The sequence below is a fragment of the Apis mellifera genome, linkage group LG13, assembly GCF_003254395.2.
Source record: "Apis mellifera strain DH4 linkage group LG13, Amel_HAv3.1, whole genome shotgun sequence".
In the NCBI taxonomy this organism is placed as follows: Eukaryota; Metazoa; Arthropoda; class Insecta; order Hymenoptera; family Apidae; genus Apis; species Apis mellifera.
Window position 1 is genome coordinate 10464949 of NC_037650.1, and position 27769 is coordinate 10492717.

The following is a 27769-nucleotide window of genomic DNA, read 5'->3' on the forward strand; positions in this document are numbered from 1 at the left end:
TCAAGTTGGCCCACAAGTGTATCGTGTATGTGTGATTACGCGAGTGCTAGTGGATGGTTTCGCGATAAAACGACCGAAATACGATCAGTGATATCGTTCGTGAAAGCGACTCGATGTAGCCTGTACTGGTGTCGCGACGAATGCTTCCGCCAGCGATCGTTGAACAGGATCACACGTCGGAGATGCGACGGTGGACCGATATCGGTGGAGAGTAAACGCGAGATCGGGAAGTGTTCTCGACGGCCGACGTTTCCCTGGTGAGCTTATATTCTATGGATCGAAAGGATTTTTTGGTCGTGGTTTGGCGTGGTTTCGTTCGCTTCGATTTCGATGGGTGACTCGGAGGGATAGAGGAGAGGATAGTGGTCCACGTTCGTCACATTCCAGTGGGCATTGGCGATTCCAACATGGCCGCTAGGACTAGCCGTGACCGCTGGGTCCGCGGAAGCCATGTTGGCAGGTGTGCTCGGCTCGAGATAACCAGTTCACGATCGTGGAACGCACGCGGCTGGCAAACGGGAGCGTACGTTCCACGTATTATCGCACAATTGTCTGAGGAACGCGAATTATGAGATAAAATCTTGTCCTCGGTGATGATATGAATTTTAATAATTGGTCATGGGTTAGGAAGAATTTGTTTTGTTTTGTGTTGGTTTCATGCGATTGATTGTGTGTTAATGGGATATTAATTATTGCGAATGGGTTGTTGTGGATCGAAGTATTTTGTTCTTTTTTTTTATTCCTTGATAGTTTAGTGTTAAAGTTAACTGAACGAGATTCTTAAAATAACTATATTAGATAAAAAAATTAAGTTCAGAGATACTTGAATTTGAGATTTGATTTGAAGTGAGATGAAAGTAATAGAATCTTTTAATTGTACTCGAAATGTATTGCAAGTGAAAGTTTTTGGCGAAGACGATTACGATAATGACATGGAGTATTAGAGAAGAATAATATTTCTCAGAATATGAAACTATGCGTATCGATGTTTAATGGAAGTCACAGACGAATGCAAGATGGCGGATATGTTTAACGTTTACATTTAACCTTGTCACGTGGATTCCTGCAATTAGTTAATTCCAAAGAATTAATGATAATATGCATATGTGTTAGTATTGTATTCGAAATACTTAGATCTTTTTTCAAATAAATTTTTTTTATTTATTTTTTTTATCCAATGGAAACTGAAAAGAGAATTAAATTCAGAGAAAGAAACGTATACAAATGTAGATGAAGTCCTTGAATTCCAAATCATTTCGTAATCAAAATGTACGTTACCATTTTGCAACAATGTGAAAGTCAATTTAAACTGTGTCGTTTCAATGTATTCGTTGTTTCAGTTTGTTTTTCTTCTTTTTTTTTGTTTTTAGAAGTGTGAATCATTTGTTTTCGCGTAAACGTCATAAAATTGCATATTTATTGTTTTATCTTATCAGAAAGTAAAATAGAAGTAGAAATATTTAACAACATGATATGTCACGAAAAATAATATCCATCAATTTATATCGTTTACATTTATAAAAATTAATAAAAGTATTAATCGAAGCAAATCAAAAACAATATGAGTGAAAAACATTGTTTATTCCATTTTTCATAATATTTTATTAGATTATTTGTAGACAATAATAAATACGACCAAATTAATACACCACATATAAATAAAACTCCCAAATCCAAACTCAATTCATCAGTTCGACAAACTCACGCGAATCTTTTTATCGATAACTATCCAGTTAAAGATTCGAATTGCACCAATCGATTCATAATTTTATTCACTCGTGTCACAATTTCCCTCTTTAATGAGCATAAACTACACTACATCCATATCCATTCGTGTCATCGCGAGATTTAAACTAAGCAGAAGTCAGCAGCAAAAGGGTTGATTCGAATTACAGGTGTCATCGGTATGCCGACGGACATCGTGGCGTCGTCGGCCTCGGCCTCGGCCACGGTCACGGAGGAGACGAGCAGGGGTCGAGAGCTGGGCCTTGGGCCGTCACCAAGGTCGGCTCCCTCTTCGGCGGGCGCATCATCCTCAGGATCAGCGGCGCAGTCGACCTCGAGGGGCTTCGACCCGTCTAGCGCTCTGGCCGCTTATCATCATCATCGACATGGTTTGGTCGCTGGATTGGGCCACCCTCACCATCGCGAATCCTCTGCATTCGTGCCCGTGGTACCTTCCAGATTACATTTGGCACCATACCCAGGCGACATGCATCCCCATCTGACCGGTCCTCCACCGTCCTCGTCGACCACGTCGAATCCGGACCACGAGGTCGGTGCAGAACCGTCCGTCGCGAGAAAATCCTCGTCCAGTTACGAGATCATGGCCATGATGGCGGACAAGCGGAAGGAACTGGCGGCAAGGGCTCTCTTGCTTCCTCCACCACCTCTGCTCGAACCACCGCCTGGTTACCCGGTATTCGCTGGCCCTTTCCCGACTGGGTCGGCACTCTATCCACCTGGTGGACCCCTCGCCCATCAACACTTGGATAGGAGATTGCTCAGAGCGCCGGGCTCTTCCGAGGAGGATGCCTTCAGCCGGCTCGTGGAATGCGACTCGCCGCCCTGACCCACTGACTGCCGGCCAAAAGCTTCTTCTTCCACTCGCCCTTCCCCTCGGCCCCTCCCTCCCTCCCTCCCCCCTCCCCCTCTTCCTCACAGCCAGCTGTATTCAGCTCTGGCTTAACTTCGGGCGGGAATATTCAGAATCTATGCCTCTGTGCGTGTACGTGTATTATAGTAGAATCCCGCTACTCGAATCCATTGCTCTCGAAATTGTATCTCGATGATACCGGATCGATGCTTCCGGTGCGGTTGAGAGGGAGGGAGGGAAAGTCCTCGATGGATGCGGTTTTCGGTGTTATCATTGAATATGGAATCGAGAGAGGAGGGCGAGGATTAGGGGGAGGAAGTTGATTTTCGAATATTTGGAGATAGATTTTGATATATATAGGAGAGAATTTTGAATAATAGTGATAGCTTGATACCGTTAACGAATTAAATTGTTCTGTTTGTCCGAGATCTGTTATTTCGTCTCATTGCATATTACCATTCACGTGAATGGATTGAATCGATCGTATTTTAATCGTATTATTAAGAATTTAAAAATTAGAAATAGTCTTTCATTCAAATAAAATTTCAGGAAATATAATTTTATCATACTTCGTTTCCATGTTGTTACAAAGGAACAAAAAGATTGAACGTGTACGTGTACGGGCTGGGGGTTTTCCAATTTTTCCTTCCACGACGATTTTCCGGGAAAATATCCCACCGAAGATAATGGAAATGAAGTAGCAATATTTGGAATATAGTCTACGCTTGTATGCACAATCGATCGTCGAGTAACGCTTATAAGGGTAATTATGATAATGAGGTCTCGAATTAGAAACACCAACTCCATCCATCTGAATTTCCCCGTTCAGAAATGAGAAGGCGAGAAGCGAGAAATTTATCATGATACAAGTAACGGGGTAAAATTTTGGGAAATACGAGTGCTTCTTCCAAATCCAAGCAACGACCTTATTCGTCACACGCGGCAAATTGACGCAGAGCCGTAAGTAGGAAGCGTTGCCACCTACCAGCCGGACGCTCTTTCTCTCAAGCTGCGCCGTTCCGATTATATTTAGACCGAGTATTACGCGGTGCTTATTTAAAGAAACGGGAAGAACGATTCCCTCTTTCCTTCTCTTTTATCCATCTCGTTTCATCTTCTTCCCTCCTCTTATTTTCGCAGCTATTCCCTCACTCCTGTTGAAGGAGCCATTCGCCATCTCCCCCCTCCACTTTGCTCCCATCTTATATTCCGCGATACGCTTCGTGTATCGTATGTCGAATATACGGGGGAATCGAATCCTCTCCGTCTCTCTGGCCACGTTTCCATGGCATTCTTTCGCGATGCGTCGCTTTCGCGAAGTAAATTTTAGTTACGGCCGTCCTTCTCTTTCTGCCTCCAACTATCTTCGTCGCGGATGGAATTCCTACACTTTTCGTCGCACACTTTGTAACACTTTGTACTCTCGCGATGAGCTGGGTGGGAGGGAGGAAGGGACGGAGGGAGGGCTGGCTTCCACAATCGATGTCCTCTCTCTTTCTGCCTCGAGTTCATACGCTGGACTGCTACTCTGGACTGTGTTTGTCTCCCGTCTGAGTGTATGGTTGAAGTTTACTCGCTCGGCTTAGATGGCGAGTTTGTTTAATTAGGTTCAAGTTTTTTTTTTGGAGAGGGATGGGTAATGTTTTAGAATTTGATTATTTCCATCTTTTTGATTAGATTTTTAAATAAGCAATAAGGTTTTTATTCGATTTATATATACAATATTGTGAAAAAGAGAATAAAATGAATTCCGAGATTGATTTTGTAATTAAATTGTTAAAAAGAGGATCGTGGTTATTATTCTTTTTTTTTTTTAAGTAAATATAATTTATATAACGTATTTCAAATAATTCTAAACGTATCTAGCGTTCTGTTCTTTTCAACTGTGTATTTCAATCGTTCGAAAAGTTTTACAATATTAACGGAATAAAAGTCAAACGTGGCACAAAGTTATATAAATATTCATCTATGGAAAGTTGAAACTATATGGAAATAAAAAGGTATGGAAAAATAAATATTTTTACTTCGATATCACTTTATCATCTTTTTCCATGACAATACTCTTTCAATTAAATTGTCAAAAATGATTTTTATTCGTTAATTATAAGAAAAATTATTATTTGAATTATATTGATTTTTATATCTTTAATAAATATTTCATTGACGTATAAATTATCAAAAATTTAGCAAGTTTCCCTATATGACAAAATATGGAATGGAAAAATTATAAGGATAATTGTTCCATTAATAATTATACAATACCTTTCCTTGAAAGATAATATTTGAAACAAATTTTTGCTTCCAATTAAATTTCCAAATAAAATTATTCATAATTCAAATTGCATTCCTTTCAATTATAAAAGTTAACCTATATCCGTCATACTTAACATTTCACATATTAGTTTTGCTTTTGAATATCCTCCTTACCTTCGTCTCTCTTCATATTCTGCATACTTATATACATAGTTTATGGTATGAATTTCAAAAGTATGCTATACTTATTTCTCACGTTTCCCATACATATAATATAATTTCTAACTACGTTATAAAAATATCAATATTTTATCATGTAACTTAATGAATAATCTACATTTTTTTGTATACCAACTTTCATATTGATCTGGAATCCTCCAAAAGTGTCCCACAAATATATTATCACCTCGTACGGACAGATGGAACGACGAAAATAAAATAATTCATCTAAACAAAAACAAGAAAAAAAAAAGTGAAAAATTATTCAAATTGAAATTTATATTCGCATAGAAACTTTTCATACGATGTATTACTTTTTCGATCACGAAAAGAAAGGGCAAATAAACGGTAACCAACTTTTTTTCACTCGTTCAACGAAGGATTAAGAGTTAGTCCATTAGCAACGTATTAACTTTAGAGACTGCGCCGTAAAACAATGAAAGCAACGAGTATCAAGTTAAACAATCCCATCGTAAATCTATCCCCAGCGTAAACTATGTACACAAGCGTCCTCTTTGGTTCTCGTGTTACGCGAAAAATTTCGATCTATTCGCGCGACTTATCGAGGATAATTCTCCTCTTTTCCCCAGGTCATAACTATCCTCGAGAAGCTTGTCGACACTCGGCACACAACCTGTAACATCCAGCATCTTTGAAGGGATGGTAAATGTTCGTTCCAATCTTCCCGACGGAGGGCATAAATTTAGCGACAGCTTTAAGATGTTACACAATGAGAACGAGACGAATATGGCGGATATATCGACCACGATTTATCACGAGAAATATTCAACTTTAAGCGCGATCAATTACTTGACCATTTCGTCCTAGATTTTTTTCTCGTTGCAATTCATTTTCTTTCCAAACGTTTCAATATTAATTATTGTATATTAATTATTGTTTTATAATTATAATTCTATAATTATATTCTTCTTCTTTTTGTTGAAATTCTATTTCAACACGTAACGCGATATCGCGTACACGTATTATAGCTTATTTTCCTACAGCGAATTTATGTAATATATTGTGAATTAATTGCAACAGTTGAACAGTAAATTGAGCCATTAACATATTGAAAGCTATATTTTATCTGTACTTAATTACACGCACACATGTGTGTACAGTTTGTTGTATATCGATAACCAACACGACAACTGAAACAACGGATTGTCAATAATAAACACCGAATGAATGTTTTTCTATGGTAGTCGTTTAATCATCGTTTAGAAAACAGACTGAATCTCCAAGCAAAGAGCAATCAGTTTTTGTGTAAAATACTCTTGATCCCAATTTCGAGCCTCATTGTTAAATATAGTCAGCTAAGTGGAATGTATTTAAAAACGATTTGTTTTCGAATGATCGGTTCAAGCATATCAGATTTATTTTAAACGAGCCTTTTTTTTTATGCTGGACAATTATCTGATTTATCCAGATGTAACGTCTATCGTTCACGAGTAACCTCGTTTAATTTTTCGTTTATTAGTTTGATAATTAATTCGTATTGCTTAGAAAATTATTTTTTTAGAAAATTAAATTTAATATATATATTATGAAAGAACGTAGGAAATGTAGTTTCTTTCTATGGAAATTTTATTTCTAATTTTAACACGGGATATTTAACTTATTCAAAAGTTGAATGAATGGATGAGATTTACCTTTTGTTAAGCTTACGCGCATTTTAACAGAGTTACGCGTTGAATGAAAATGTTAAATTCAATTAGTCGATTATTTTATATAAAGCTCGCAATTAATAATAAGAATTTAGATTGATGTGATTAAATTAAATAAGTTAATCACATGTATGAAACGTTAAATGATTAATCGATGATTAAAAAAAAATATTAATTGTCGTTATCCTTGTAGTAATAATTTCATTGAAATGCAATTTGATACGTACAGAATTACAGAATTTAATTGTAATTCTATAGTTTGTTGTACGAATATGTGTTAAACGAGAACTATTATTAATTGTTATTGACTTTTGATTTATATTCATAGTATTAAAAAATTATGAAAATTGATTGAATGTATTCACTTTTTTTTATTGATAAAATTTTCTATGAATATATTATTTTGTAATGTAATAGATACACGAGATAAATTATTCTCTTTTAATAAACTATCAACGAATGAATAAAAAAAATTATTAAATTATTATTAAATTCTAAATTTTTTTCGAAAATGCAATATTTAAAATCTGTTTATTGTTAAGAATATAAATATATAACACATAAGCAGCTATGTTATGGTTACAAGGTGAATTATAAATCGATCGATTTCAGCCTTGATTATAAAGCCTTCATTTTAAATATTCCAGTATATTTAGAAAGATAACCTTTACGTTGAGATTTACTAACCGAGTCTGAAGTATGTCCGTAGAAATCGAGGGCATTCCATTCAAGATCGATTATTTGTATTAATAAATGCAGAAAATCCACGAACAAGAGAACATGATGTAATCCTACGCTTATAACAGAATACAGATTCAACGGTAATGATCGTACGTTGGAAACATTGTTCTCTTTACTCTGCTCAATTTTCCAATCTTTTACAATACTTTCTTACGTATATACTATTATTGCGATTCAATTTTCTATTAAAATATATAAAATATTAAAATATATATAATGAAATATTGAATAAATTTACACGTTTCCCATAATACGCGTAATAAACGCATGGAAGAGAAACGAAGACAACACCCAAGCTGTTGTATACAGCTATACAACTTTAGACCATAAAACTAAAAGCGTCGTTCTCTCCACACCTAATAAAAGAAGTTGGGCAGCGTGGAATAATGAGAGAATGGTGTGGAACAACTCACCGAAACACTTGGTCTGTATCCTCTTATACATCTCCCCGCTGATCTTTCGGTGCACTATCCTCTGAGTCGTAGCCTGATACTTTTTCCTGAAGTTTCTCTCGCTTTCGGTCGACTCCTGCGAGCCCCTCCTCTCCTTCGCCACGCTCTCCAACCCAACTTCGTCGTCCGTTTCCCTGCCGTCCGGCCTCTTCCACACGTGGCTCTCCTCGAGATCGCCGATGTAAATCCACTCGCTGCTTGTGTACGGCTCCACATACGTGTCCTCGTCCTCCCGACCTTTTCAGACGTTAGAAACATAAAAACAACGGTAAAAAACTTTGCACGAGATAAATTTTCGCGCACGTGTTGTCGTTTCATATCGAGAATGGAAGTTTCTTGGAGATGTATATATATATATATATATATATAGTATATATAGAGTTTGTTGAATCTTTTTGAATTTATATATTATTTTTCTTATTCTCCATTTATATCTTGAGAAATAAATATTCTATCCATAGATATATTATTTGAACAAGTAATAAAAGAATTATAGGTTCGAATTTTTAATATTTTAATGCAAGTATATATATTTATAATATATTTAAATAATGAATGAATATTCATTCATTCTATTATTATCGAACCATATTATTAATGCAGATGTTTTACGTATTAATGAAGGATAAATGATGCCCGATTGTTAAATATTTTCGCGAATTGAATATATTTCCTGCACGTGAATGATTTTAAATTTTCCAACAATGCCTTTTATTTACTTGCCTTTTATAGAAAATTTAGAATAAAGTATTACAAAGTGAATCCTTTCTCGAACGTGTTATCGAAATTATATTTTAAATTACATTTTACGCGTTCGATTCATTTTTTTAACCTCTACTGAATGAATTTTTATTAATTTATAATCAACATATTTGTACTTCTTATTTCACTTATTCTCCAATTATATTATATTTAAAAATTTTTATATTTTTTTTTTAATAAATTTATTAATCGAGCAATCTCGTAAAGCGCGTACAATTTTCTTCCTCTAATTTTACATCTCATTCTTTCGTGTTTCCTTTTAATCCGTACTCCAGAAATTATTATTCGATCGATCCATGATAATGAAAACACCGGATGAATGAACTAGATCTATTAAAAAAAAATTAATAACACTTTGTTTCTTGATTAAAATCGATCGAATCTTAACAAACGGCCCGACGACTAATCACCTTAAAGGAAGACAAATGATACGAGAGAATCAGGATGAACTTTTTTAATTAATGAACGCCGCGGTATTTCGCTAAATTTTTTTTTTTTTTTTTTGTTTTAAATCGCGTTTTCATTAACGTAACTTTTTTACAAGGTGGGCGATACCTATCCACTTTTATTATTCTCGTTTCACGGATACTTTGTACGCCCATTTACCTTTCATATTCGTGCCAGAATATGAAAGCAGTAATAAAGTTAACAAAGTTTGCGTAATGTTTTTTTTCAAGTTTTCTTTTTTTTTATCGCATCACAGAGAATATTTTAATAACAAAATAAAATAAAAATAAGAAATGGAAAAAGTTTCGTTGCAAAAGTCTTTTCAAGTAATGCTTACGTAATGATGATAATTTGTCATTTATTGTTGTAACCGATGATATCGATAATACCAAAAAAAAAAATTAAATTAAATTGACTTTGTAATAGCGAAAATCATTGATTATCAGGATTTTATTTAATATTTTATACAATAATTTTTTCTTTACCAATATTATGTATTATTTATTATATTTATTTAATTGATTGTAGGATAAATTTTATATTAATAGAAATATTAAATTTTAATTTAAATATAATATTATTTATTTATTTATTAATATCATTTTTAATAAAGATTCCTATTTATTTATTTCATGGTTAATTATTAAAAGCTCATGTTGAAGCTCCTTATTATGGATCAATAATTTTGGCTTCTATTATATTAAAATTGGGTGGATATGGAATATTACGATTAATAATTATTTATAAGAATGAATTATTTATTTGAATACAAAAAATTTTAATTCCAGCGTGTCGAATTAATTTCAATTATATTTTGAACAAAAATTCTAGAGTCATCTAACAAGCAAAATATCGTTATCAAGAGAGAGACATAGCCGTAAAACATTTCCTCCAGAGTATTAAGATTTAATACATCCTCTCATGTCCGATTCTTTTCCCATTACTCTTCCACCACGATATATATTACCAAAGCTTTAATCTTCAATATTCCCGTATACAATCCTAAATCCACATATCCCACGAGATTTCTTAGATCCCTTTATCTATATCTCTCTAGCACTATTTCACACGTGCCAACGGATAGTGGAACCACTCTGTATACGTGTATAAAATTTTATAAAACGTAAATTGAACCAATATTATGAAAATCACATTCAAATTGTGAAAGAATCGAGAGGGACAAGTAATGATACGAACAATAATATTCCAGATTACCTACAATATACAATATACAATCCATTCTCCAAATTATGTGATTCCAAGAATCTTTATTTAATTTTCTCCTGTTAAAATTCAGTCTGAAACAATTCCATTAACATCTTCCAATAATCTTTACAATAATCTTCCATCTACAATTCTTGGAAATCGAGTATCAATTTTGAAATAAACTTCCAAACGAAACTTGGATCCTAATTAATTTGCAACAATATTGCCAGGACCACCTTAAAACGTTCTAACTTCGACAATACCAACCAGTGAGGATCTCCAAGCTGACGTCGGTGCTCCTCGCGTGAAGCCTCTTCCTTCCAGCGGCTGTGTCGTCGATGCTCCCCCTGCTGCCTCGCCTCGACGCCACCCTCTCCTCCGATTTCGCTCTGACGTCCGATCTGCCCGCGCTGCTGCGCCTGTGCCGTCTGTCCCCGCGATCCTCCGACCGGTACCTCTTGTCGAACTTCTTGTAGAGCCGGTGGCCGGGCACGTGCTTCGACGTGGACGATCTGTGCCCTTCGGGGGAGTCCGCGAAACCTGCCGGCGGTCGAACGATCTCTTCCGAGACCTCGGGGTGGAGCAACACGACGGCACGCACGATAGAGAAAAGAGGTAGATAGACCGACAGATAGAGAAGACAGATCGATTCGAGATTCGATATTTTTCTTTTTTCTTTTTTCTTTTCTTTTTTTTTGGCGGTTGCTGGAGACGGTTCAGTTTTATACTCGAATTTAAACTGATTGATTGATCGGTCGAATAATTTCTTTTTTTTTTGGTCTGATTTTCGTCTTTTTTTGGAATAATTTTTTGTTTTTCAAGGAAACATCTTAAGGAAGAAATCGATTCTAAAGATTGAAGAATAAATGGTTAATTGTGAAAATGTCTCGCTTCGTCCAATCGAAATTTCTGCGCACCAAATTTCGCATTTATTTTTCTAGAATCGATATTCCAAAGTTCTTCCACAGAATATTAACACGTAGATTTTTATGAGTTTCTTTTATCTAATTTGATTCTATTTTTGGAATAATTTTCTGTTTTTCAAGGAAACATCTTAAGGAAGAAATCGATTAATTGTGAAAATGTCTCGCTTCATCCAAATCTAAATTTCTGTGCAATTTCGTATTTGTTTTTCTAGAATCGATGTTCCAAATTTGTTTCACGGAATATTAATATGCAGAATAGATTTTTATGAGTTTATTTTATCTAATTCGATTCTTTTTTTGAAATAATTTTTTGTTTTTCAAGAAAACATCTTAAGGAAGAAATTGATTAATTGTGAAAATGTCTCGTTTCGTCCAAATCTAAATTTCTGCGCACCAAATTTCATATTTGTTTTTCTAGAATCGATGTTCCAAATTTGTTTCACGGAATATTAATACGCAGAGTAGATTTTTATGAGTTTGTTTTATCTAATTCGATTCTTTTTTTGAAATAATTTTTTGTTTTTGAAGAAAATATCTTAAGGAAGAAATTGATTAATTGTGAAAATGTCTCGTTTCATCCAAATCTAAATTTCTGTGCAATTTCGTATTTGTTTTTCTAGAATCGATGTTCCAAAACTGTTCCATGGAATATTAATACGTAGATTTTTATGAGTTTCTTTTATCTAATTTGATTCTATTTTTGAAATAATTTTTTGTTTTTCAAAGAAACATCTTAAGAAAGAAATCGATTCTAAAGACTGAAGAACAAATACTTAATTGTGAAAATGTCTCGCTTCATCCAATCGAAATTTCTGCGCACAAATTTCGTATTTTTCTAGAATCGATGTTCCAAAGTTGTTCCACGGAATATTAACACCCAGCCCATGTTACTACGAATTTTTATACAAAGAGAAACTCGACGCTCTAACCAATCCCCAGAAACAAGTAGGAAGAAAGGAAGAAATTCAAGCAACGGACTAACACACTACCCTATGTACCACTACTTGATCTAATTCGTGATATTCGACTCGTAATGTAACCTCGATCCCACGAAATGGAGAAATAAAAAAAAAAAATAGGGAGGACTTAGTAGAGAGAGAGAGAGAAAAAAAATACAACCCCTATCGTGTACCATGCCTTCGAACTTGCTTCCTTTCGCAAGGAGGAACACCTCGACAAACACATCGAATGAATAATTTACCTCTCTGCCGCAGTGGTGGCAATGGGGGGCGTCAAGGGCGCCGATGGTCAAGCATTGGTCCGCCCCCTCGCTGTAGAAAACACTGTCGCTCCCAGGGCTGACGGACCTCAACGATTCCGCTGAGAGGGCCTTCAATCTAGCCTCGGGGCTCTGCGACTCGACAATCACCGCCCTTTGCCCGTTGTGCCCCGGACTCCGTTGATAACGGCCAGGGCTCAACCTCGAGCACATTATGTCGTCAGCCGCCCGCGACCTCCTTCGTGGCAGGCTCCCCGTTATGGCCGCGTTCTTGTCCTTAAATGCGAACGTGGGAGGAGGGGGAGAAGGGAGGGGAGTTAGTTATTGCCATTGTATCCTCGTGTCGAGACCCCTTCGAGCGGTGATCTTCCTCGAACGAGGAAGGAGAGAATTTGGGGTAATTTGGAAAAATTGTCAAAGTTGTTCAATGTTCAAATTTTTGTATTTTTATCTGCGAGGTGCGTGATTAATTGGTGCGTAATTAAGGAGTGCATAATTTTTGGGAATTAAATATTGTTGATGTATTTGGAAAAGTGGTAGTGAGAGAAAATAAATTTTTTTTTTAATAATATTCGATTTGTTATTGAATGAAGAATACTCTTTATGTGTATATTTTGTAGATTTTAATCGATTTTCTTCGAGCAGTTCTTTTTTTTTTTTTTTAATAATATTCGATTTGTTATTTTTTCAGAAGAATACTCTTTACGTGTATATTTTGTAGATTTTAATTGATTTTCTTCTAGCACGTGTTCTACACATCTCTACAGATCAGTTCTTTTTTTTTTTTTTTTTTTTTTTCTAATAATTGATTTGTGATGGAGAGGTTTAGTACCACTTTTCCACTCAATTCTACAATTGTTCTCGTGCCAATATTAATTAATTGTGCTTTGAAAGATTTGATCGAGTGCTTGATCTATATTTATACTTAATGGGAGTTTCGATTAATATGGTTCTTAAATTGTATTAATAGATTGCAGTATTATTTTATCTCGAAGAGGAAGAAATTGATGTTATTTTCTTTTAAACAAATTTGACGCTCTCGGGATAAATATTGTAAACAAGAATTCGAGTTGGCAAACACATATTAAAAATATTGAACAAACACCATGCAGGATTTTTAAATAATATTAAAAATGATACACTTTAAGTGAAATAAAAATATTTTTTAACGTTGAAAAGAAACGAGAGAGAAAAAATGAAGGTTAAAGAATTTAAAAATATGTCTTACTGGAAAATCCCACTGGATTGCCAAAAGATAATTTAAGCGTTGAATATTATATACAATTTTCCTCCCAGATATTACAAAAAACAATATTTTATACATTAATTCACGAAGAATTATATTCTCAAAATTTCAAACTCATGAATTCGAAAATATATATTTATACATCGTTATTTTTCACGCGTATCTCACTCCAATATTTTCGAAATGCAAATTAGAATTTCACGACAGCTTTAACAAAAGAAAATTTCCCTTTGCAAAAGTAAATAAAATAAAGAGAAAGCAAACGAGTATCAAACGTTACCTCGTTGCTCCTCCTCCTGGTGGAAACGTAACCAGTGGTCTTCCTCCTGGGGCTCTCCCTCGTCCTCCTGTGCCTTCCGTCGGCTCCCTCGCGATGCAGGTGATGATGATGGTGATGGTGCATGTGGTAGTGGTGGCTGCAGCTGGAATCATCCGAGGTGGGCACGTGGCCCCCATCCTCCCCTTGCTCCACGCGCCAGTCCTCCTTCTGCGGGCTCCTGCTGATCATTTGTTGCTGTTGCTGTTGCTGCTGCGCCTGCTGCTGCGCCGATTGTTGCACGGACGTTATCGCCGCGTCCCGCTTCCTGTTGTTCTTGTGCGGGCTTCTCGCGCTCGTCGATTTCCCCCTCGGCCTGTGACGATGGCTCGGCGTTGGGCTCAACTCGACGCCCTCCCCGTACGAATCCGCGCCCCGCTCCACGCCCGCGCCGCTTCCCAGAAAGTCGAGGGAGAACGTCTTCCTTCGTCTACGCCTCTCCTCCTCCGTCCAACCGCGCAGATCCGGCGGAGACTCGGCGTAGCCGCCCGAAGAGGAGCGGTGGCCTTCCTGCAACCGATTGATGGTATGGGTGATATGAGGGATATGGATAGTTTTGAATCGTGACACGTTTGCGTTGAGAGTGGCGATTCTCTCATACAGGTGGCGATTCGAATGATATTTGTATTTATGTTTGATTTTAGAATATTTATTTCCATTTAGAATAGATTTTTTATATATAATTTTATGAAGTGTAGAATAATACTAGCTAGGTCGAATGGCTAGGTTTTTTTTTATCTTAAATTAGATCGTGAAACAAAAATATTATTTTCAAAATTTTTGTATTTATATTTGATTCATTTAGAATAGATTTCTTATATATAATTTTATGAAGCGTAGAATAAAGTCTAGATTGGCTAGATTTTTTTTTATCTTAAATTAGATCGCGGAACGAAAATATTATTTTCAAAGTTTTTGTATTTATATTCGATTCATTTAGAATAGATTTCTTATATATAATTTTATGAAACGTAGAATAATGTCGAATAGCTAGATTTTTTTTTTATCTTAAATTAGATCGCGAAACAAAAATATTATTTTCAAAGTTATATTTGATTCATTTAGAATAGATTTCTTATATATAATTTTATGAAGCGTAGAATAATGTCGAATAGCTAGATCTTTTTTTATCTTAAATTAGAACGGAAATATTATTTTCAAAGTTTTTGAGTGTTGTAAGGTTGGAAGAGTGGCAATTCGAACGATATTTGATTGATTTTAGAATAGATTTCTTACGTAATTTTATGAAGCGTAGAATAATGTCGAATAACTAGATTTTTTTTTATCTTAAATTAGATCGTGAAACAAAAATATTATTTTCAAAGTTTTTATATTTATATTTGATTCATTTAGAATAGATTTTTTATATATAATGAAGCGTAGAATAACATCGAATGGTTAGATTTTTTTTTATCTTAAATTAAAACAGAAATATTATTTTCAAAGTTTTTGAGTGTTGTAAAGATGGAAGAGTGGCAATTCGATATTTGTATTTATGTTTGATTGATTTTAGAATATCTTTTTATTTAGAATAGATTATATATAATCTTATCAAGTGTAGAATAATATCGAATGGCTAGATTTTTTTCTTTATTTTAGATTATGAAAATTAATAATACAATAATGGAATTAATTGGAACGAAGATGATAGATTCTTCAGATTCTTGATATATAATCTTATGAAGCGTAGAATAATACTGTCGAATGTCTAGGTTTTTTTTTATCTTAGATTGTAAAAATTAAATTGCAAATGTTGCAAGAATTGAATATGGAATTACTTGAGCTTGAAGATAACTTTGATTTTTTTGTTATTAATAAAAAAATTATTAAAATTATAATTATTTATTAATAAACAAATTTATTAATAAAGAAATTATTTCTATTGGTTGAAAGATTGATGATGGAGAGAAGGAAATGCAGTGATGAAAGAGATGCTGAAAAATAATAGGCAGCGAATGTGATAGCACGTTATTAGATAGATTGTAAGGTTTGCTCTCAACGAAATAAAAAAGGTAAAAGATATCGAATTTTATCATACTTGCTCTGGCAAACCGAGGTTGCTGCATCTTGCTAATTGCTTCATTCTTAAAATACACTTTAATACTCAACAAATTTTTTTTCTTTATTACGTAAACATACATAAAATAAAAAAATATAAAAATTTTACATTTACGTGTTAGATCATTTCAAATTATCTGTAAGAAATTTGCAAAGATGGTTAAAAACTTTTTCAATTTTTGCATCGATAAAAAAAGAAAAGGAGATAATATTTGTGCTAGAAAAACGAACAAACTATTTTTATCCTTCCTCCCTTGTTAAAATTGACGAAACGTTTCGTCACAATCGATCAAGTCTTTTTTTCTACTTGATCCGCAAAACGTGGATCCATCCTTCAAAATATGAAAAAAAAAAAAAAAATTCACATTTAATCTTCCAGAGATCTCAACTGGAGCGAGAACTAATTCGACACCATTAACGAAATTCGAAAAAATTGCAATATCCGTGACAAAAACTCTTTGTAAAACAACTCCTCCAAAAAGAAAAAGAAGAACTCTCATCATCATCGTTTCACGTACAACCATGTTTCGTCGTCACTCTAACATTATCTTAAACCTTAGAGATAGAATCGATTCGTTTCGTAAACGTGTCACTTTTCTGTCCCTGCCCATCGGGGGGAAAGGAAAAAAAATTTCGGTCGATCGATTGGCTGCTGGCTGATTGGAAATTAGCTTAATTATCATCATCGTCTTACGTCATGATCCAGCTCCGTCTCTGAGGTGTGTCCGCTCGGCGGCGCCGTTTGCTGCTCAACCTCCTGACCCGGATCTGTCATCGCATCTTTCAGGTCGTAACTGCCCGAGCTGCTGCTGCTCGTCGACCTGGCTGGCGACGGGGGTACCTCCAATCCAAATGGAATTTCCGTTTCCTCCAATATCGGTGGCGGGCTGCATGGCTCTTCAACGACGGCCTGACCACGATAAACCGAAGCGAAATTTACTTACAGTTTCACAATGGAAGGGAATAGGAGCGTGGAAAGGAGGTGGGGAATTTTTTCTTCCCCCCTTTTACGATGAACAAAAATTGCTTTTTAAAGTTTGGCCAATTTTAGACATTTTTTTTTTTAACGCGAATAAGAATTCTTCTGGGATATTGATAAAATTGAAATGTGAAATACGAGGTGGAAAATAAATTGTGATTGATGATGTGGTAAAAATAAGAATTGCAGAACGTTGGAAAATAATATCGAAAAGTCTGGAAGATTAAACGCAGAATTTTTTTTATTGAACGCAGAAAATAATCGTGGAATTTTAATTTTCTTTTTTTTTTTTTCGCGTAACAAGAAATTAACAAGGTGGATATACGTTGGTACTTATTTCTAGATTTACACGTTTTTTTTTTTTTCTTTCTTTATACACAGCAAATTATCTTTTTTACCTACGCGATATTTTTAAACGTAAAGAAAGATAAATTAGTTTTCTAAAAAATTTAATAAAAGGAGGAAAAGTTAATTAATTTTGTAATATTATGAACATCTTCTATCGAATTTTTAATTACTTAATTATGACTTGCAGATAATTCTACGCGAGTCAGATATTTAGATATATAGTTTATTATTAATTTTTCAGAATTTTTCTCTAATTCGTAAATTTTTTTTTCAACAAATTAATGCAAATTTTATCTCATTATATTTCTACGACCGTTGCAGATAAACGACCATGCAGTATATTCAGATCATTAAGTTTCATAAATGCAAAATTCTAACTAATTGACTATCATTTCTCTGATAATGTGCGATAATTATTTTGTTTATACGAGACTACTTTAATACACGTATCTTAATATTTATGGACGAAAGTGTACACGTTAATGATTCACGTTTACCTGTATCACGGCTCGTGTTTTCTTCACAACGAGAATTCTACTGCGAATAATAAAGTATTTAAAACACTTTGGGAGAAAGAAAAAAAATATTTCTCTTAAACTAAATTAAACTAAATTTCAAATAATTTTATTTTTCGCTCGATTTATTTTAGAATTATTGAGAATTAATTTAAATAATAAATCGATATATATATATATAACGGTCGAAATAATTATCGAAATAATTAATGATCGATAATCAAATATTCACGGATAATCGAAAAGCGCACAAATATATAGGATCCAAATATACATTACAGGTAAAGAAGATACATGTTTCGCCATTTCAATTATTAAGTATCTCTATATAAATCTATCCAAAAAAAAAAAAAAAGAAATTATTCATTTAAACGTTACGTCTATTTTATCTCGCGCTTCCTTCCCCATTTTCCCCGCCATCTTTGCGAAGAACTTAATTCGATTATTTCGAAATATTTTCCTTTAATCTAATTTTCATTAATTATCCTCCTTCGTCACAATTTTAATACCTTCTCTCAATTTCCCGCGCATTTTCTTCACCGTCGATCACTGTAAAATAAATAAATTTCCTCCCTTCGTCCTGATTTTCTTATTTTTATACACGAGCCATTCCCTATTCAGACCTGTTCCCTGTTCCGTATTCATTACACCGATATGTACTGCAAATAAACATCCAAGATGGTGCACATTGCTCGAATATCAATGAACCGTATCGGCCTCTAATTGCGCATCTTTCATGAGTTGCGCTCCACAGATAAAACCTTACCTTGTTTCAAGAAACCTGTTATATCGACATATACACGAAACACATATATAAAACTTTACGCGATATCAATCTCAAAACTACGAAAACAAAGTAAATTCAAAATAAAAAAAGAACACCGATATAAAATCATAAGAAACTTGAAACAATGAGAGAGAGAGAGAGAGAAAAATATTCGAAAGAAATCTTCGAAGAAACTCGGCGCGAAATGAAAACTTGCCCCATATATATACTTATCGACGATTTCCTTCGAAACTTTTTCTTTTCGACAAAAGGTTCCCGAACTCGGGAAAAGAAAAGAGGATAAAAGATAAAAAAAAAAAAAAAAAAGAAAGAAAAAGAACTGACCTCGCTGCGAGCCAGGCTGTAAATGGAGCTGGCGCTCTCGAACGAGCTTCCCTCCGCGGCAGTGGCTGTCGCCGAGGCCGAGGCCGCTGCGCTCGACGTCTGCGGGGGCCTCGACCAGGAGCTGGTCGTTGCGGAAGTGCCCGTGGTGGTCCCGGTCTCGGTCGAGGTGTTGGCAGTGACGTAGTCCTCGGTCGTCGAGGTTTCGGACAGGTCCGTGTTGGTCCGGCCGCCCGAGTCGGTCCGCGCCAGGCTCAGCCCGAACTCGCTCGAGGATTGCGACTGAGGCTGGGACAAGGGGGGCCCGGGGCTTGGACGACGGAATCCGCCTCTCGGCCTTCCGTTCATCGACGTGACGCACGATTCGACGCTGAGAAGTAATTGCCTTTAAAAATCGCTTCCTATTGTACACGGGGTGTCTCTAGCACGGGCCAGTGTTCGGGCGATCGAACGGTGTGCGTGTATGATTGTTGTTGATTGTCTCTCTGTGGCTAATCTCTCCGAGTGTTTTGGAACTTTTTTTTTTTTTTTGGGTTTGATCGTGTAACTTTTACTAATGTTAATTTAACTGTATAAGTTGTAAGTTGTAAGTGGAATTTATTATTTTGAATTGAGTGAAAAGATTCTCTGATTGCGACTCAAAGTTTGTATCAACATCTGTCCTAATATGTTAGGTTAGGTCCTGTATAATATGGCTAAATGTCCAAAGAGGGGATTTTTTTTGAGTAGATAGGTTTGATCTAAGTTGTAATTTTTGTCAAAGTTAATTTAACTATTTAACTATATAATAATAATAATATATACTAATTTAACTATATAAGTTGTAAGTACATGGAGTTATTATTTTGAACTGAATGAAAAGAGGTCTCTGACTGCAATTTAAAGTTTGTGTCAAAGGAGATCTGTAATATGTTAGGTTAAGTCCTCCCCTATAATATGACTGAACATTCAAAGAGGATTCTTCTTTCAACGATTGAACTTAAAATCCTCCGAGTATTTTGGAACTTTTTTTGAATAGATAGGTTTGATCTAGATTGAAACTTTTGTCAAAATTAATTTAACTATATAAGTTGTAAGTTATAAGTTATAAGTTATGGAGTTATTATTTTGAACTGAATGAAAACAGGTTTCTGATTGCGATTCAAAGTTTGTATCAAGGGAAATCTGTCCTGTAATATGTTAGGTTAGGTCCTCTCCTATAATTTGGAACTTTTTTTTGGGTAGATAAGTTTGATCTAAATTGTAACTTTTGCCAAAATTAATTTAATTGTATAAGTTGTAAGTATATGGAGTACATTATTATTTTGAACTGAATGAAAAAAAGTCTCTGACTGCGACTCAAAGTTCGTATCAAGATCTGTGTAATATGTTAGGTTAGGTCCTGTATAATGTGGCTAAACAAAGAAGATTTTTCTTTGAACGATTGAACTTAAAATCCTCCGAATGCTTTGGAACTTTTTTTTTGGGTAGATTTGATCTAGGTTGTAACTTTTGCCAAAATTAATTTAACTATATAAATAATAAGTTATAAGTTATGGAGTTATTATTCTGAACTGAATGAAGAGAGGTCTATGATTACGACTTAAAGTTCGTGTCAAAGGAGATCTGTCCTGTAATATGTTAGGTTAGATTACAACTTCTGTATAATGGCTAAACAAAGAGAATATTTCTTTCAACGATTGAATCTAAAATAGTGTGTATTGGTTCACGTGAAATTTAGGGGGAATATATTTGTATGGCCACCAAGTAATATGGAAATGAGTGTGACGACAAAAGGTCCAATGATAGATTACCTTGGCGTTAACGGTTGAATAGGCGTGGCAGCCTCGAGGCGTATCCTTGGACTCGATGGGCGCGATTCCATCGTCTCTTCGATATCGAGCGCCTCGGTGTCCATCGAGGAACGTTGCTGATGCTGGAGAAGCAGTAGGTGCCTTCTCCTCGAGGACGGTGTCAAAAGGGCCAACGAGTCTGCCTGGAGCACGGTCGCCTGTGACTCGTTCCAAATTCCGTCGCTGTGGTCCCTCGTGACGTCGTTCGTTAACGAATCGCTCGATGCGAACGGAGATGTGATCATGCCGGATATCCCGGTTCCAGGGCCGAAAAGTAACGGGCAAATTTGCCCGGTTTGCCGCAACGGGCGTGTCGGCGACTCGTAGTCCTTTGGGCTTTGTAAAATCCTTCGTGGCGCTGCAAGTTATTTCTTAAATTATTATTGTATTACATTGTTTTATATCTATTTCAGACTTGTCGATTCGACAGATAAGGATAATTCGAATGATCGATATCGAGGGCGAAAAATTCGAAATTATTATTTGTATTATTTGTTTTGTTTTCGAAAAATATAGGATTTGTGCTTGATTCTCTACGATTAAATGTGCGTATCGATATGTCTGCAAATCGGATCTTTCTCTTTGTAAATAATGTAAAACGTGATACGAATATGCGATAACATATTCGAAGCAAATATTTTAGAAAGGAATAAGACGAGATAAAGGTGATACTACTCGGGTCAACTTCTGTATCCCTGCTCTTTATTTGCTGCACGATTTGTTCTGTTACCCAACTCACTGACCCATACTTTCACCTTAAATCCGATATTTGGACTACCTTTCGTACTAAATTGTTTGAAAAATTTGACAGCTTTCGTGAACGTCAAAGTTTAAAATTGGTCGAAAGCAATGGAAATAAATGTAGAAAGAGTAATTTTTTTTTTTTTTTTTTGGAAAATTGACAAGCGAGAAATAAACAAAAGAAATAAATGGAGGTGAGTATAGTTTCGATAAATCTATTTTCACGGAAAAACTAAAAAATAAAAAATTGTAATTTCGATGTGTAATTGTTATTAATTTATGCTTTTCATAAAGTATAAAATTTTTATTTCCCCGCTATGTTATTAAATTTTGGAAAATAAGAAAAACATACTTTTACAAAATTTAAAGTTTACGAGCGAAAAGATAAATTAAAAATATTCGTTGAAAATGAAATTCTTACAATTCGCTCAATTATATTTTTAATCGTGAAAATAAATGAGCTAGCAATTGAACTGGAAGAAACTGAAGAGAATTTTTATTAATTGTCGACATCAATTCGTTTTACAAAATTAATTTTGATTTATTTTAATATTGCCGTAACAACAAATCATATTTATGAAACATTTTGTATTTGTCGTTTAATGTAATGTAATGTTTTTTAATTGCTTACGAAAATATTCCTATATTTCGTACAAAATTATACAAATTGGTAAAAATTGTTAAAACTGAAAAATTTAATGAAAATTTTATTATGATAATTTAATATGTGACACGTTCAGCTGTAATTACGTGAAATATTTTTTTCCATTTTTTATATTAATAACATTTAATGTAAATATAAAGAAAAAAAATGTTTGGAAAAAGTTTTGTAGAATAAAAAGTTATTAAAAATGTATAAAAAAAAGTATATATCATGAAATATGAAATAGTATGCTAATTATAAATAATTTAACTTCATTACAAACATTGAATACGTTTGCTTTTTTTAAGATGTTAATGTATTGCATGGAATATTAACAAGCTCATTAAGAAGATCGATTTTACAGCAAACATAAAAATTAGTATACAAAAATATCGATTGAAACTGTAAGCTATAAGAAATTGAAGTTTAACAAAGTTAAACGAAGAACGAGATGAAGATAGATAGAGATAGCTGCTTTGTTACACCAACGAGCCACAGCGTGGCGCTGTACGTCGTTCTTTGTCTCGCTTCGATGCAAATCTAAAATTGGTTATAATTAATAAACGAGCCTCAAGCAACATTTTTGATCATTATTTTGATTTTTAGAATCGACTCTCCAATAATATACGAATATATCAACATTCTGTAATTTATTATTATAATGAATCGTGTATTATTTGTGTATATTTGACATTGATATATCGTTAATAAATTGAAAGCTTAAAGCATTTGCAGAAATGGCATAACGATGAAAAATAAATACTCGTGTACACAGCCAACAGAGATTAAATAACGTAAAATTTTTACACGATCTAAGCTAACTATCTTTAACTATCTTTTTTCTTATTCGAAGCATCGCCTACGAAATTGCTGAAAGAGAAAGAAAGAAGGAAGAAAAAAAAAATACAATCCAATCTAACTGAGAAAAAGTGTTTCTTCGAGCATGATGCAAGAATATAAATCGGCGAGAGGTGAGATAAAGAAGAGCAAAAATAGGAAATGCACAGTGATAAGAAATTTGCATAGAAGAAAAAGACGAAATTTAGAAATGTTTAGAATTGGTAATATAATTTTCGATTCCATTCCTAAGAAATATTCAAATTTAAATTTAAATAATATTTTTATCATCTTATTGTTTAATCATTTAAACAAATAAATCACAAACGAACATGATGCCTTAAATTATTATCATTGAATATCATTCATTCTTCTTCGTACTATATATTTAGAAAAAAGAAAAAAAAGAAAAAGATATGATTCTTCTTCTCTCATCCTCTTCCCTTCTTGATTTATCAAACAATCAAAAAGCAATGTTACAACTCCAATCCTTCCTTCATTCCTTCCCGCCGTTGTAAAACTCTAAAAATATCCTATACGATTCCGCCACCGTGAAATATCCTTCGTTCAGGAGAAACATCGCGCGAAATATTCCACGATAAAATTCCGCTCATTGCATAAATAATAAAAAGAGCATGGATCATATTCCACCGTACCTGATACCGCTGTCGGCGATGTAGGGGACGTGGGAAGCGATCTGGGTAGCATAAAATCGTCGGATGCCAATCCTTGCACGCCATCTTCCAACGATACGCTCCTTTTGCGGAACAGTCCTCGCCTGATGAGATTCTCGTGAAACTCCTGCAACGTGTTGTACATGGATATCGAACGAACGTGATGGTGATACGTTTTGGAGGAATAAAATCGAAGGAAGATTTCTTTTTTTTTTCTTTCTTCCTTTCTTCCTTTCTTCCTATGCTTTTCGTATTCGTGATTTTTTTCGAAGAGGGGGAGGGGAAGAGGAGAAGTTCGAGTCGGTTATCGATTTCTAGTCTCTTCGAGTTTCGAGGCTCGAAAGTCGCTCGAAAGGGAGGCGGATGGCGGGCTTCTGAGTAGCCCTCTGGCGGAATTCGCGAGCTCGTAGAAATTTTTTTTTTTTTTTTATTCCAGACGTGTACGACGAGAGGAGGGATTGTCTGAAGATGCATAATGGTAGGTGGATCTACAGTTCGTGAAGAATTTTACGACGGTGTAGAAAATGTTTTTTTTTTTTTTTTTTTTCCACTGTTTTGTGAATGGAACTCGGGGATAGTTTTTAAGTCGGTGTTTTCAGTCGGTTTTTATTTTCTCAGTAAGGAAGTAAGAGAGAAGGGAAGGTTTAAGAGATGGAAGAGTTTTGAAAAAGTTTTGGCTTCCATTTTTTTTCTTTAACTTCTTGCGTTATTTAATACGTGTATCGTGAATAATAAAAATTTTTCGCGAAAGATATTTTTGTAATTGAGAATACGAATTCAACTGGGAAATGCTGAAGCGAAAAAGAAGAAGAAGAAGAAAGAATACGAAGTAGAGGAAATAAAAGAAAAATTAAAAGGAAAACAAATGAACACACAGTTTGCTCGCATTAACAGAGGAAAATAGATGAAGATAGAATAAAATGTGTTTTTATTATAAGACATTTTTTTCCCCTAGAAGAAAAAAAAATTAGAAACAAAGGAAGACTTTAAGACTTTAAAAGTCTTAAGGAAACGTTGAAAATAAGATTTTTTTTTCATCTTTTTAATTTTCATTTGTTTTCATTTATTGTAGAACCAAAAGTGATGAATAATCGTGGTTATTCGAACGCAAAAGATATCAAAGATGTGTTAATGTCGAAATATTTCATATTTTATATGCAGGATGCGTATAAGTCCAGTTGAAGAAGGAAAAAAATAATAATAATAATAAAATTGCATTTTTTAAAAAAATTCTTCAAAACCTGAACAAATTAGATAAACGTGTCACGTTAAATTTTATCTTCCAACTGTAAAATTGCTCGTATAAAAGGATATATAAATCATGGTGATTTTTTTTTTACAATACATTATCAACGATAAGTTGAATCCTGACGATTTAAACGACGAGACGAATTTATTTTTAACTTTAACGAATGAAGATTATACGAGATTGCGACAATATAAATGAGCAAAGAGAGATTTCAACCATTTTTAAAATAAATGCTTGATTTTGCGGACGGACGAAAACTAACTCTAATTCATTCATAACGATCGATAACGATTTCCATTTTCGGCTTTTTTTAACCTGTTACTTTTTAAACTGGATCAAGGATGTGTAAAAAAAAAAAAGGAAAAAAAAAAGAAGGAAAAGGAAAGGAATAATTCACAAACGAAGAGTTAAAAACTGGGCGAAAGCGAGGGGTGGCGAAAATTTTTCAATTCGAGGCAATTAAGGCCTCGAAAGAAAGTTTTCGAATGTGCTTAAATTCAGGATGCATTGCACACGATGTTAACTTAAAAAACTTGGGAGGGAGGCGGGAGGCTTCGAAATTTAATTCAACTTCAAGAGCATCGAACTTTCGCCTCGTGACTTTCAGAAAAATATCTTTTTATATCGAAAATCGAATATTTGCACACTCTTAACTCAAACACCGCTGTCCTTTAAAATTAAATGAGCGATACGAGATTGAAATTTTACCTTTTCAAATTGTATACGAATTGAAGGAATATTCGAATAAATTATTAAAAATTGAAAAAGTTAAATCTTTGAAAATATAATAATAAACGAGATCATGTAGTGTTTTGGAAAAATAATAAAGAAATCTTTAAATTACATGCATAACTAATAAACTTGATAAATTGTCGTTTAAAATAAAACGGCACGTCCATACGAATCCATCTATAATAACGTTATCAACGTTCGAGAAGTGAACGGGATCATTTGAAAAGTTTGATGTATAGAGATCGCAAGAATTCCAACGTAGCAGGAATATGGATTGCGCCGAGTCAGCGGATTTAAAATGCTCCTCGAGCACCGAATCTCGCCGTTTTCATAATGCGTTGTGCTCCCAATGCAACGGGGGACGAAAAAACGCGTTCGAAGAATTCCCGTTCGGAGGTTTAATTAAACTTCTCCGATATATCGCTGCGCGAATTTAGAAAAAAAAAAGAAATAATAATAATAATTAAGCGTTTAAATTTCTATCATCAGTTAAAGAAAAAGAAAAACAAATATCGAAATTATCTTACATGTTGTTGCACGAATTTAGAAAGAAAAAAAGAATAACAATAATAATTAAACGTTTAAATTTCTATCGCACTTAAAGAAAAAAACAAATATCGAACTTGTCCGATATGTTTAGAAAAAAAAAAAAGAAATAACAATAATAATTAACCGTTTAAATTTCTATCGTAGTTAAAGGAAAAGAAAAACAAATATCGAAATATCCGATATTGTTGCGCGAATTTAGAAAAAAAAAATAATTAACTGTTTAAATTTCTGTCGTACTTAAAGAAAAAGAAAAACAAATATCGGAATATCCGATGTTGTTGCGCGAATTTAAAAAAAAAAAAAAAAATTAATTATTTAAATTTCTGTCGTATTTAAAAAAAAAGAAAAACAAATATCGAAATATCCGATGTCGTTGCGCGAATTTAGGAAAAAAAAAAAATTAATTATTTAAATTTCTGTCGTATTTAAAGAAAAAGAAAAACAAATATCGAAATATCCGATGTCGTTGCGCGAATTTAGGAAAAAAAAAAAAATTAATTATTTAAATTTCTGTCGTGCTTAAAGTAAAAAAAAAAAAATAAATATCGAACTTGTCCTATATGTTGAACATATGTCCTATATGTAGAAAAAAAAAAGAAATAAGAATAATAATTAAGTGTTTAAATTTCTATTACATTTAAAGGAAAAGAAAAAACAAATATCGAACTTGTCCTATATATTATTGCACGAATTTATAAAAAAAGAAATAACAATAATAATTAAGTGTTTAAATTTCTATCATAGTTAAAGAAAAAAAAAAAATATCGAATTTGTCCTACATATTTAGAAAAAAAAAAAATAACAATAATAATTAAGCGTTTAAATTTTTATCGCAGTTAAAGAAAAAAAAACAAATATGGAACTTGTCCAATATATTTAAAAAAAAACGAAATAACAATAATAATTAACCGTTTAAATTTCTATTGCAGTTAAAAAAAAAGAAAAAAAAATATCGAATTTGTCTTACATGTTTAGAAAAAAAAAAGAAATAACAATAATAATTAACCGTTTAAATTTCTATCGCAGTTAAAGAAAAAAAAACAAATATGGAACTTGTCCAATATGTTTAAAAAAAAACGAAATAACAATAATAATTAACCATTTAAATTTCTATTATACTTAAAGGAAAAGAAAAACAAATATCGAAATTGTCCTATATGTTGTTACATGAATTTAGAAAAAAAAAAGAAATAACAATAATAATTAAGCGTTTAAATTTCTATCGCGCTTAAAGAAAAAGAAAAACAAATATCGAAAGAAAGAAATAACAACAATAATTAATCATCTAAATTTCTATCGCGCTTAAAGAAAAAAAGAAAAAACGAATATCGAAAGAAAGAAATATCGAAGGAGAGAAGAAGAAACGAGGAACAAAAAAGAGACTCTTTCCTCCCTCCTCCCTCTCCCCTGCTCCCTCCTTTCCTGTTTCCCACAAAGAGACCATGATGATTCAT

The 27769-nt window shown here is 33.7% G+C and overlaps 2 protein-coding genes across 9 annotated transcripts in view; one reads left to right on the forward strand and one right to left on the reverse strand.

The window, feature by feature from the left end:
* The first annotated feature begins 263 nt into the window (after positions 1-263).
* LOC410399 (protein bowel) lies at positions 264-2572 on the forward strand. The gene is made up of 2 exons (XM_026444799.1): positions 264-460; positions 1896-2572. The coding sequence occupies exons 1-2, from the start codon at positions 451-453 to the stop codon at positions 2570-2572; spliced, it is 687 nt and encodes a 228-aa protein (XP_026300584.1). The 5' UTR covers positions 264-450.
* A 1827-nt stretch (positions 2573-4399) lies between these two features.
* Positions 4400-27769, reverse strand: part of LOC724962 — a 64420-nt gene continuing 41050 nt past the window's right edge. For 2 of the 8 annotated variants that reach the window (XM_016915836.2, XM_026444815.1), the window contains 10 exons: positions 23768-23912; positions 20852-21248; positions 19062-19443; positions 16803-17018; positions 14015-14560; positions 13717-13728; positions 12471-12764; positions 10611-10914; positions 7890-8165; positions 4400-5296 (listed from right to left, as the gene is read on the reverse strand). In XM_016915836.2, the coding sequence (XP_016771325.1) occupies positions 5151-5296; positions 7890-8165; positions 10611-10914; positions 12471-12764; positions 13717-13728; positions 14015-14560; positions 16803-17018; positions 19062-19443; positions 20852-21248; positions 23768-23912 (2718 nt within the window). In that variant the 3' untranslated portion in view covers positions 4400-5150. The remainder of the gene's footprint in view (positions 5297-7889; positions 8166-10610; positions 10915-12470; positions 12765-13716; positions 13729-14014; positions 14561-16802; positions 17019-19061; positions 19444-20851; positions 21249-23767; positions 23913-27769) is intronic. The other 6 variants (XR_003305994.1, XM_016915837.2, XR_003305993.1 and 3 more) reach the window with 6 other exon arrangements.